At 47.9% G+C, this 13365-nt stretch overlaps 1 protein-coding gene across 1 annotated transcript in view; it reads left to right on the top strand.

Moving 5' to 3' along the window:
* Positions 1-13365, top strand: part of XRRA1 (X-ray radiation resistance associated 1) — a 117050-nt gene that overhangs the window by 81453 nt on the left and 22232 nt on the right. Inside the window, exons 12-15 of the mRNA XM_040339832.1 lie at positions 2830-2923; positions 5349-5467; positions 10239-10505; positions 12734-12902. Of these exons, the coding sequence (XP_040195766.1) occupies positions 2830-2923; positions 5349-5467; positions 10239-10505; positions 12734-12902 (649 nt within the window). The remainder of the gene's footprint in view (positions 1-2829; positions 2924-5348; positions 5468-10238; positions 10506-12733; positions 12903-13365) is intronic.

The following is a 13365-nucleotide window of genomic DNA, read 5'->3' as shown; positions in this document are numbered from 1 at the left end:
GCACGGCGGGAAATTTCAAAACAGAGCATGCGCAGTACGTTCGGCGCGGGAACGCGCCTAATTTAAATGGTACACGCCCCATTTGAATTAGGCGAGCTTGCGCCGGGCGGCTTTACGCTACGCCGCCGCAAGTTTACAGGCAAGTGCTTTGTGAATCAAGCACTTACGCTGAAAACTTGCGGCGGTGTAACGTAAATGGGATACGTTACGCCGCCGGATTTCTACATGAATCTGGCCCCAAGTTCTCAATAGATTTTAAATGTATAAAAGATATAGGCCCAGATTCAGGTAGAGCGGCGTATGTTTAAGCGAACGTAGCGCAGCTCATATGCGCTACGCCGACGTAAAATAGAGAGGCAAGGCCAGTATTCACAAAGCACTTGCTCCCTAAGTTATGGCTGCGTGGCGTAAATGGGCCGGCGTAAGCCCGCCTAATTCAAAGTAGGCAGGTAGTGGGCGTGTTGTATTATAATGAATCGTGACCCCATGTAAATGAAGCACCGAACGAACGGCGCATGCGCGCGCATGCTCAGAATCACGTCGCATATACTCCCTAAGATACGATGGCTCAATGCGTTCGACGTGAACGTAACTTACACCCAGCCCCATTCACGTACGACTTGCGTAAACTATGTAAAATCCGACGGCAGTTCCGACGTCCATACCCTAACAGACTTAGACCAGCTATTTGGTGGTTTATCTTTACGCCGGACGTACGCCTTACGTAAACGGCGTATACTCATGCGACGGGCGCAAGTACGTTCATGAATCGGCGTATCTCGGTCATTTGCATATTCGACGCGTAAATCAATGGAAGCGCCCCTTGCGGCCAGCGTAAATATGCGCTTTAGATACGACGGCGTAGGAGACTTATGTCGGTCGGATGGAGCCAGATTTCAGGCGTATCTTATTACAAGAATAAGGCGCATAGATACGACGGCGCATCCATGAACTTACGCGGCGTATCATTAGATACGCCGCCGTAAGTCTTTCTGAATCCGGCTAATACAGTATATACTCGAGTAGAAGCTGACCCGAATATAAGCCGAGGCACCTAATTTTACAAAAAAAAAACTGGGCAAACTTATTGACTCGAATATAAGCCTAGGGTGAGAATGCAGCAGCTACTGTAAGAGGAAAAGAGGGTCAACAATTCCCATTTACGCGCCTCACTGTGCCCATTTGCACGCCTCATTGCATGCCTCACCTCACTGTGCCCATTACAGCCTGACCTCACTGTGCCCATTGCAGCCTGACCTCACTGTGCCCATTGCAGCCTGACCTCACTGTGCCCATTACAGCCTGACCTCACTGTGCCCATTGCAGCCTGACCTCACTGTGCCCATTACAGCCTGACCTCACTGTGCCCATTACAGCCTGACCTCACTGTGCCCATTACAGCCTGACCTCACTGTGCCCATTGCAGCCTGACCTCACTGTGCCTATTACAGCCTGACCTCACTGTGCCCATTACAGCCTGACCTCACTGTGCCCTTTACAGCCTGACCTCACTGTGCCCATTACAGCCTGACTTCACTGTGCCCATTGCAGCCTGACCTCACTGTGCCTATTACAGCCTGACCTCACTGTGCCTATTACAGCCTCACTTTACCGATCTGTGTACCTGATTATCCGTGACATATTCAGACGGCGGGCATCCAGTGTTAAAAAGTCGCGCCTCCTCCTCGTCCTGTTCCGTGATAGGCGGAACACTAAGTTTCCCGGCAGACATTGTGTTCAGTGTTCCGCCTATCATGGATGTCCTCTCGTCCCGTTCGAAGATGGAACCCCAAACTGATTGGCCCGGATTCACAAAGCACTTACGCTGACGTATCTCGAGATATACAGCGTAAGTGTAACTATGCGCCGTCGTATTTGTGCGCCGTGCCCACAATCTGAGATGCGCCTTAAAATAGGCTTCCTACGACCGACGTAACTTGCCTACACCGTCGTATCGTGGGCGCATATTTACGCTGGGTGCATTTGCCGCTCCCATAGATTTTCTATGCACATATGCAAATGAGGGAGATACGCCGATTCACGAACGTACTTGCGCCCGACGCATCATATACACGGTTTGCGTAAGTCGTACGTCCGCCGTAAAGTTATTCCCCATATATGAGGTGCAACTCATGATAAGGTATGGACCAGGGAACACAGCCGTCGTATTTTACGCCCTGAGTTTTGGCTCAGCTCTGTACATGTAAATTTAATGAAGTGCCGACCATCCCTTTCCTTATTCTGGTATGGATAGGTACGCTTGTGTGATTGAGGCCTAAAGTGTACAGGCATACCCCGCTTTAAGTACACTCACTTTACATACACTCGCGAGTAAGGACATACCCCTGAGTGTATGTACAGTGCCTTACAAGTACTGTACAGACATTTTGCAGCCACAGTAGAAGGAGCTGAAGCTCAGAGAGCATAGCCTGCCCTGTTCCAGTGTGCCCCTGACACCCCCACTACAGCCCCTGGGACCCTTAACTACAGCTCCTAACACCCCCTGACCCTCCACTACACCCTATAAGTGCAAAAAGGCATTGTTTCAATTTAAGTACATTTTCGTTTTACATACATGCTCTGGTCCCATTGTGTACTTAAAAGTGGGGTATGCCTGTATATAAACCCGAACATTGAACTTCTCTTATTTACTCCTTTTTGTTCTGTTAACCCCTCGTTTACAGAAAGAAGAAATAAATAAAAAGGAGGTAAAAGGTTTAGATTCATATAATAGAAGATGGTCCAGTAATCTTATCACTTTGTATATATATATAGTAGATGGATCATCTGTTTGGAGGTCATTTTGTTGTATTTTCTTCACTATTTTAGATAGAACATGAAGAGGACCTGTTAGCCGTGGCTCTGTTCCCGTCACTGGAGGAGTTAGTGATCCATGGGAACCCGATGACTACCCGCTGGAAAGGTAAAGCCGGGGAACCTCTAACCAGACCCAACTCTAATCATTCTAGGGACTGGTCTGTAGAATATATTTATGGTATAGCCCAGTGATATTGAACCTTGGCACTCCAGATGTTTCGGAACTACATTTCCCCATGATATCTCATGCACTCTGCAGTGTAGTTGACCATCATGGGAAATGTAGTTCCAAAACATCTGGGGTGCCAAGGTTCATTATCACTGGTAGCCTGACCCCGCCATTTATATGTGTTAACCACTTACGGACCCGTTCACGTCGATATATGTCGGCAGAATGGCACGGCTGGGCACAAGCACGTACCTGTGGGAGCTTCGGACCGGGTTGTGAGCGCGCCCGCAGCGGCGCGCTCGCGACCCGGTCCGAAGCTCCGTGACCGCGCCTGCGGGACCCACGGACCCAATCGCTCCCGGTGTCCCGCGATCGGTCACAGGAGCTGAAGAACGGGGAGAGGTGAGTGTAAACACACCTTCCCCGTTCTTCATTGTGTCATTGATCGTCTGTTCCCTGATATAGGGAAAGACAATCACTGACGTCACACGTCCAGCCCCGCCCCCTACAGTTAGAAACACATATGAGGTCACACTTAACCCCTACAGCGCCCCCTAGTGGTTAACTCCTAAACTGCAATTGTAATTTTCACAGTAATCAGCGCATTTTTATAGCACTTTTCGCTGTGAAAATGACAATGGTCCCAAAAATGTGTCAAAATTTTCCGGTGTGTCCGCCATAATGTCGCAGTCACGTAAAAAATCACTGATCGCCGCCATTAGTAGTAAAAAAATAATATAAAAAAAAATGCCATAAAACTATCCCCTATTTTGTAAACGCTGTAAATTTTGCGCAAACCAATCGATAAATGCTTATTGCTATTTTATAGCAACAAGTAAAAAATATTGAATTTTTTTCAAAATTGTCACTCTATTTTTGTTTTGTTCTCTATCTAAACTCTGATGGAATTCATAGGAATTTCCGATGGAATTACTCCGATGGGGCATACACACGGTTGGAATTTCCGATGGAAAAAGTCTGTCTGACTTTTTCTATCGGAAATTCCGATTGTGTGTATGGGGCTATAGACTGGAGACATATAACATAAGATGCTAAACATCCAGGGGCGGACTGACAACTCATGGGGTCCACGGGCGATAGGAGGTTATGGGGACCCCTGGGCAATAGGAGGTTATGGGGGCCCCAGGCAATAGATTATGGGGCCACACAGTATACACACATACACATACAGTATACATACACAGGCCCAGATTCTCAAAGGAGATACGACGGCGTATCTCCAGATACGCCGTCGTATCTCTGAGTCTGAGCGGTCGTATCTATGCGCCTGATTCTTAGAATCAGTTACGCATAGATTTGTATTAGATCCGACCGGCGTAAGTCTCTTACGCCGTCGGATCTTAACTGCATATTTACGCTGGCCGCTAGGGGCGTGTACGCTGATTTACGCCTAGAAATATGTAAATCAGCTAGATACGCCAATTCACGAACGTACGCCCGGCCGACGCAGTACAGATACACCGTTTACGTTAGGCTTTTCCCGGCGTAAAGTTACCCCTGCTATATGGTGGCGTACATGCGGCGTACCAATGTTAAGTATGGCGCCGTTCCTGCGTTGAATTTTGAAAATTTTACGTCATTTGCAGAAGTCGTCCGTGAATGGGGCTGGACGTAATTTACGTTCACGTCGAAACCAGTACGTCCTTGCGGCGTACTTTGAAACAATGCACACTGGGATATGTCCACGGATAGCGCATGCGCCATTCGTAAAAAGCGTCATTTACGTGGGGTCACATAACATTTACATAACACACGCCCACATCTTCCACATTTGAATTAGGCGGGCTTACGCCAGCCTATTTACGCTACGCCGCTGCAACTTACGGGGCAAGTGCTTTGAGAATACTGCACTTGCCCGTCTAAGTTGCGGAGGCCTAACGTAAATAGGATACGTTACGCCCGCTCAAAGATACGCCGATGTACGTGAATCCGGGCCACAGTATACATACACACAGAATACACACACACACACACTGAAAAGGTACTGGAGAGGCGGGGCGGGATTTTTTTTAGAAAAACTCAGATTTTTACATACTGCCCCTGTTTTTTCTGAGTCTGGCAACCCTGATGGGGCCCCCTAGTGGCATGGGGCCCTCGGGCAGTGCCCAAATGGTCAGCCCGCCCCTGTAAACATCGCAGCTATCACTGCCCCTTCACAAATGAATTCCCCTGTATTTGTGCTCCCTACAAGCCCCTTACACATACTTGCGCCACATTTGATATTGTTGTCAGTAAGCTCCATTATAAAGGATCAGATAATCAGGGAAAAAAGCATACAAAAAGAGAAAAGCAATAGACAGCAAAAAAGATGTAAAGTGACTCCCGCTTTCTTCCCGGACAGGAGATCCGCGCATGCTGAAGAGCTTCCTCCAAGAACGCCTCGGGGTGAAAATCACTCGGAAAAAAATGGCGGCGGTTAATAAACCTCACCTGGTGATTCCAATCAGAGAAACGAGAAAGGTGAGCGATGCCCTCCTTCTACCCCTCCTAGGCTGTGCTCAGAGGTGCTGATGGGATCTGGGATCAGGGATTATTACTCCATCTTCTCATTGGAAGACATGTAGGGACTGTCCTTATGGAATTGCTGGTTGTCATGTTAATCCTTTCAAAATCACTGAACTGGAACCTGTATGCAAATCAGAAAGTACAGGAGCATGAGAGAGCCAGGCAAATAGCATTTCCTGAAAAGGGTCAGCGATAGTAACTCGTATATTTCCCCTCCTGATACTGCTAATGATGAGATGAGATGCTGCGGTATACGTCAGAGCTATATAAAAGTATAATAATAGTGTGTGACTGTGGGGGGGGGGGGGGGACATTAGAGTGTAAGCTCTTCTGGTGCAGAGACTGATGGGACTGGCTCAGGGTTCTCTGTACAGCACTGCGGTATATGTCAGAGTTATATAAATATATAAAATCTGGGGGCAATAGAGTGTAAGCTCCTCTGGTGCAGAGACTGAGGCCTCGTACACACCACCCAACATGTCCGATGAAAACGGTCCGCGGACCGTTTTCATCGGACATGTCTGCTAGCGGATTTTGGTCCGATGTGTGTACACACCATCAGACCAAATTCTCCGCGGACAGAATACGCGGTGACGTGGCGGCGACGATGACGCCGCGACGTGCGCGCACCAGGAAGTTCAATGCTTCCACGCACGCGTCGAATCACTTCGAAGCATGCGTGGGATTTCGGGCCAGCAGACATGTCCGATGAGTCCGACGGACAGGCTTCCAGCGGACAAGTTTCTTAGCATGCTAAGCCGGAAAATTGGGCCTGTCTGCTAGGCCGGAAAATTGTCCGGTCGACCCTACACATGACCGAACATGTCCGCGGAAACTGGTCCGACGGACCAATTTCAGCGGACATGTTCGGTCGTGTGTACGAGGCCTGATGGGACTAGTTCAGTGTTCTCTGTACAGCACTGCGGTATATGTCAGAGCTATAGAAATGTATAATAATAAAAATACTAATAATAATAATGTGTGACTGTGGGGGGGGCATTAGAGTGTAAGCTCCTCTGGTGGAGAGACTGATGGGACTAGTTTAGTGTTCTCTGTACAGCACTGCGGTATATGTCAGAGCTATATAAATGTATAATAATAATAATAGTGTGTGACTGTGGGGGGGGGGGGACATTAGAGTGTAAGCTCTTCTGGTGCAGAGACTGATGGGACTAGTTCAGTGTTTTCTGTACAGCACTGCGGTATATGTCAGAGCTATAGAAATATATAATAATAAAAATACTACTAATAATAATAGTGTGTGACTGTGGGGGGGGCATTAGAGTGTAAGCTCCTCTGGTACAGAGACTGATGTGACTGGCTCAGTGTTCTCTGTACAGCACTGTGGTATATGTCAGAGCTATAGAAATATATAACATTTGGGGACATAAGAGTGTAAGCTCCTCTGTACAGAGACTGACGTGACGGGATCGGTGTTCTCTGTGCACTGCGGTATATGTCAGAGCTTTATAAATGTATAATAATAATAGTGTGTGACTGTGGGGGGGGGGGGGGACATTAGAGTGTAAGCTCCTCTGGTACAGAGACTGGTGAGAGTGGTTCTGTGTTTTTTGTACAGCACTATGGTATATGTCAGAGCTATATCAATGCATAATAATCATAGGGCTAGATTCATAAATGACATACGACGGCGTATCTCCAGATACGCCGTCGTATGTCCGAATGAGCGCGGTCGTATCTATGCGCCTGATTCATAGAATCAGTTACGCATTGATTTGGCCTAGATACGAGCGGCGTAAGTCTCCTACGCCGTCGTATCTTAGGGTGCATATTTACGCTGGCCGCTAGGGGCGCTTCCATAGATTTACGCATAGAATATGCAAATGAGCTAGATACGCCGATTCAGAAACGTACGTCCGCCCGGCGCATTGATTTACGTCGTTTACGTTAGGCTTTTTTCAGCGTAAAGTTACCCCTGCTATATGAGGCGTAGCCAATGTTAAGTATGGACGTCGGGACAGCGTCAAATTTTCTGTCGTTTGCGTAAGTCGTACGCGAATAGGGCTGTGCGTAAGTTACGTTCACGTCTAAAGCATTGACTATTTGCGATGTGATTTCGAGAATGCGCACTGGGATACGTTCACGGACGGCGCACGCGCCATTTGTTAGGAGCGTCAATTACGTGGGGTCAAGGCTCATTATAATACAACACGCCCACTGCCTGGACAGTTTGAATTAGGCGGGCTTACGCCGGCCCATTTACACTACGCCGTCGTAACTTAGGACGCAAGTTCGTTGTGAATACGGTACCTGCCTCACTAAGTTACGGCTGCGTAGTGTATCTGAGATACGCTACGCCCGCCTAAAGATAGGCAATTCTATCTGAATCTAACCCATAGGGCCAGATTCACAAAGGTTAGCGGATCTTTAGATCCGTGTAACCTATGTGTTTTAAGATCCGCCCTCGCAAGTTTGTGAGGAAAGTGTCAAATTCACAACACACTTACCTCCAAACTTGCGACGGCGGATCCTAACTCCCCCGGCGGAATTCTAATTCCGCGGCTGGGGGAGTGTACTATTTAAATCAGGCGCGCTCCCACGCCGATTTAAATACGCATGCGCCGTCCGGGGAATTTCCCGGCGTGCATTGCTCCCACTGACGTCAATAGGACGTCAGTGGTTGCGACGTGAGCGGGACTTGCGACGCGCATGTTCGTGAATCGGCGTACGCAAACGACGTAGGAAATTTCAAATTCGACGCGGGAACGACGGCCATACTTAACAATACTTACCCCTGCTTTTAGCAGGGGTAAGTATACGACGGGTACCGCGCTCCGGAAACGACGTAAGAACACAGCGTCGGGTCCGCGTACGTTCGTGAATTTCGCGTATCTCGCTGATTTACATATTATTCAGTGTAAATCAGCGGGATCGCCCCCGGCGCCATTTTTAAATCCAAAAAAAGATCCGACAGTGTAACACAGTGTGACACTGTCAGATCTTAGTCCTATCTATGCGTAACTGGTTCTATGAATCAGGCGCATAGATAGGACCAGTTTACGTCAGAGATACGATGGTGTATCTGTAGATACACCGTCGTATCTCTTTGTGAATCTGGCCCATAGTGTGTGACTGTGGGGGGATTATGGGGTGTAAGCTCCTCTGGCGCAGAGACTGGTGTGATTGACTCAGGGTTCTCTGTACAGCACTGCGGTATATGTCGAAGATATATGGATGTATAATAATAATAGTGTGTGACTGTTAGGGGACATTAGAGTGTAAGCTCCTCTGGTGCAGAGGTTGATGTAAATATTTTGTAAGTAAGGAGACACTGACTGATCCCTGTCTTGGGGTCTTGGACTAATGCCTCGTACACACGGCTGGACTTTACGAGAAAAAGAGTCAGACGGGCTTTTTTTCTGACGTGCCATGTGTAGCCTCCATCTGACTTTTTTTCTCGGAAGTCAGACTGACCTTATGCCGCGTACACACCATCACTTTATGTGATGAAAAAAAACGGCATTTTCTGTGAAGTAAAAAATGACGTTTTTGAAACTTCAATTTTCAAAGGCGAAGTTGCCTACACACCATCGTTTTTCTCACAATGCTCTAGCAAAGCGAGGTTACGTTCACCACGTTTTTCCATTGAAGCTCGCTTCATAACTAGCTTCTGGGCATGCGCGGGTGTAAAAACGTCTTTTTAAACGACGTTTTTGCTACACACGGTCAATTTCTGTGAAGTAAAAAACGACGTTTTCAAAAACGACACATAAAATTGAAGCATGCTTCAATTTTTTTTGGTCCTTTTTTAGAAGACATAAAACAACGTTTTCCCCCACACACGGTCAATTAAAGTGACGTTTTTAAAAACGTCATTTTTTTTCATCACATAAATAAAGTATCTGTTCTCTTTGGCCCAGATTCACAGAGATCGGCGTATCTCTGTGCAGGCGTAACGCATCTCATTTACGTTACACCGCCGCCTGTAAAGCACTTGCCTGTAAAGATGCGGCGGTGTAGCGTAAATCACCCAGCGGAATTCAAATGCGGCGGGTAGGGGGCGTGTTTCATTTAAATGAAGCGCGTCCCCGCGCTGCGCATGCGCCGTCCCTAAAATTTCCTGGCCTGCATTGCTCTAAATGACGTCGCAAGGACGTCCTTGATTTTGATGTGGACGTAAATTAAGTCCAGCACCATTCACGGACGACTTATGCAAACGACGTAATTTTATAAATTTTCGACGCGGGAACGACGGCCATACTTAACAGTGACTGCGCCTCATAGACCCAGGGGCCACTTTACGCCAGGAAAAGCCTAACGTAAACGTCGTAACTTTACTGCGTCGACCGCGCGTACATTCGTGAATTCGCGTATCTAGCTAATTTGCATACTCGACGGGGAAATCGACAGAAGCGCCATCTAGCGGGCAGAAAAAAATTGCATTTAAGATCCGACGGCGTAAGAGACTTACGCCTGTCGGATCTAATGGATATCTATGCGTAACTGATTCTAAGAATCAGTCGCATAGATACGACGGCCCAGATTAGGACTTACGACGGCGTACATGGCGCTGCGCCGTCGTAAGCCCTTAGAGAATCTGGGCCTTTCTTTCCGACGGACTCACGGCGGACTTTTGCACAGTCAAAAGTCAGACTGTGTGTACGAGGCATAAGTCTGGTAGTTTTTGGATCCGGCCCTTAGTTTGTGGTGCCGCCCCTGTTGTGAAAAGTGATATGAAATGTGTTTTTTCCCCCTCTATTGGAAGGTCAGCACGCACCTCCCCAAAATCCCCAAGCAGCCTCTGATGATTGAGCCTTCACTACATCCCTTCCTGAGACAGTTTGGTCATGACAGTGACATGACAGAACATGTGATGTCATCAAGTCCTCTCCCTCCAATCAGAACTTCTTCAGAGAGAGATGGAGACACCACCATGGGGCAGGATCGGGAATCCAGCAGAGTGCATGAATTATCGGAGGAGGAGATTGATTTTGGCTCTGAAGCAGCCCCTGAGTCCGTCTTCATGACGCAGGTCAGTGCGGAATGTCTCTCCTAACACAAAGTCACATTTACACATTTTACCTCCCTTGGTGTGCCAACATTACAGAATTCTATTTAATATATGGAGCTATAGGAGCTTTATTTGGTGGTCTTCTGTACGCTAGACTGCAACCAGCATTGTTGCTGGACGCCAATCAGAAGATACCAAATATGGGAAAAGTAGGTTGGGGAGTGTCTTGTGTACAAATGCCTGACCCTGCAAACTGTCTCCTATCTTCTGGCAAAGGATTGGGAGACGGGGAGTCATGATAGCTGTCCAAGCAGTGGCGGAACTACCAAGGTTGCAAAATGATTGAGACCGGACCCTGGCATTCCGCCACTGTCGGGGGGGGGGAGGGGCAGCGGGGTTGCTGGCCACAGGGCTCTGAGATTATAGCTTCTTTTTCATACAGCACACAGCCTACCGATGGGAGAGGAGAGAGCCAACCTGCTCCTTCTCCACCCGCCCCTCTCCTCCTATGCACAGCGGGTGAATGATCAAATTTGTGTGAGGGAGGAGGGAGGGGGAATTGTCAGTGCAGGCTCTGGGCTGTATGAAAGAGATTCTCCCAGCTTAGAGCCCTGCTGAGGTGGAACTGACAGGCAGCACTGATAGGCAGCACTAATAGGCGGCATTGATGAGCACAGATAGGTGGCACTGATAGGCAGCACTGAAGGGTACAGATAGGTGCCATTGATGAGCACTGATAGGCAGAACTGATAAGCACTGATAGGCAGCACTAGCAGGCGGCATTGATGGGCGCTGATAGGTGGCATTGATGAGCACTGATAAGCTGCACTGATGGGCACTGAGAGGCAGCATTACTGAGCACTGATAGACAACATTAATGAGCACTGATAGGCAGCATTGATGGGCACTGCTAGGCAGCATAAATGAGCACTGATAGGCAGCATTGATGAGCACTGATGAGCACTGATAGGCAGCATTAATGAGCACTGATAGGCAGCATTATTGAGCACTGATAGGCAGCATTAATGAGCACTGATGGGCACTGATAGGCAGCATTGGTGGGCACTGATAGGCAGCATTAATGAGAACTGATAGGCAACATTAATGAGCACTGATAGGCAGCATTAATGAGCACTGATAGGCAGCATTAATGAGCACCGATGGGCACTGATAGGCAGCATTGGTGGGCACTGATAGGCAACATTGATGAGCACTGATAGGCAGCATTAATGAGAACTGATAGGCAACATTAATGAGCACTGATATGCAGCATTGATGGGCACTGCTAGGCAGCATTAATGATCACTGATAGGCAGCAAAAATGAGCACTGATGGGCACTGATAGGCAGCATTGATGAGCACTGATAGGCAGCATAAATGAGCACCGATGGGCACTGATAGGCAGCATTGGTGGGCACTGATAGGCAACATTGATGAGCACTGATAGGCAGCATTAATGAGCACTGATAGGCAGCATTGGTGGGCACTGGTAGGCAGCATTAATGAAAACGGATAGGCAGCATTAATGAGCACTGATAGGCAGCATTGATGGGCACTGATAGGCAGCATAAATGAGCACTGATGGGCACTGATAGGCAGCATTGATCAGCACTGATGGGCATTGATAAGCAGCACTGATGGGCACCGATAGGCAGGACTAATAGGCAGCACTGATGGGTCTGCACTGATAATCAGTGCCCTGATTATCGGTGTAAACAATGTATTGCCAGTCTTGCCAGTTAACGGCTCTCCTTTCCTCACACAGACACAGCGTGGGAGGAAAGGACTGCCGATAAATGGCATGTCTGTTTACATGGGATCAGCTGATCACATGGTAAAGGGAAACTGTGACTGGCCCTTTACTGTGATCAGCCGGGTCCTCAGGACACAGCAGTCACAGAGTGCAATGGATGCATGCCCCAGGATTCATGCGGTAGGGCAGGTTTCTAGGAGGATGTCCTTGGATGCCCTCCCAGAACTAGAAGCCCGGGGCTCAGATAGAAGTAGGAGGGATCAGGGTGGCCCTTCTTGGTTTCTTGCACTGAAGGTTCTAGTTACGCCTCTCTGTCAAAGGTTTATTATGAAATTTTTTTTTTTTTAAAACTGCAAACAAGACCTATTATAGAGGAAATGGAATACAAGAGAAGAAAATGTCAAAATGAAACCAGTTCTATTAGTAAACCTTAGTGTGTTTGCATTGAAATTTATCATTGACAACTTACTCAGGGGCGGAGTTATACATTATACAGGTGGACGATCAGGTGGATCACCTGCGCTGCACCAGCTCAGGCACCACCCACGAGGAACAAGATGTGGATTTCAACCAGAACCTAGAACATCTGGATATTCCAGAGAAGTTCCGGGGTTATGAGGAGTTCTACGACGTGAAGACCGACCCTGATTTTATAGAACCAAGCGGTGAGTTCACACCTGGAGTATATGACTGTGATCGGGTCCGATCCTTCCCTCTGCCATGGAGCATGGGCTGCTCTCACCATCACTGGGGGTCATGGTATCTCTCTGCTCACCTTGTTTTCTTGCTAAATCTTTTTACTGAAACATTTTCAAGTTTACAGAACATTTCTTGTTTTGAAGAACCAATAAGGACAGGATGCAATATTATGTCTGGGCAGCACAGTGGAGTGCTGGGGGTGCTAGTGCTGGGGGTGCTAGTGCAATACTAGGGTCTTCTGTTACAATTCAACCTGGACACTATCAACATGAAGACTGCAAACAGGTTTAACCACTTAAGACCCAGACCTTTAGGCAGGTAAAGGACCTGGCCAGTTTTTTGCGATTCGGCACTGCGTCGCTTTAACTGACAATTGCGCGATCGTGCGACGTGGCTCCCAAACAAAATTGGCGTCCTTTTTTCCCCCAC

The sequence above is a fragment of the Rana temporaria genome, chromosome 2, assembly GCF_905171775.1.
Source record: "Rana temporaria chromosome 2, aRanTem1.1, whole genome shotgun sequence".
NCBI classification, from domain to species: domain Eukaryota; kingdom Metazoa; phylum Chordata; class Amphibia; order Anura; family Ranidae; genus Rana; species Rana temporaria.
The sequence above is the reverse complement of the archived record's forward strand: the minus strand, read 5'-3'. Positions and strand labels throughout refer to the sequence as shown.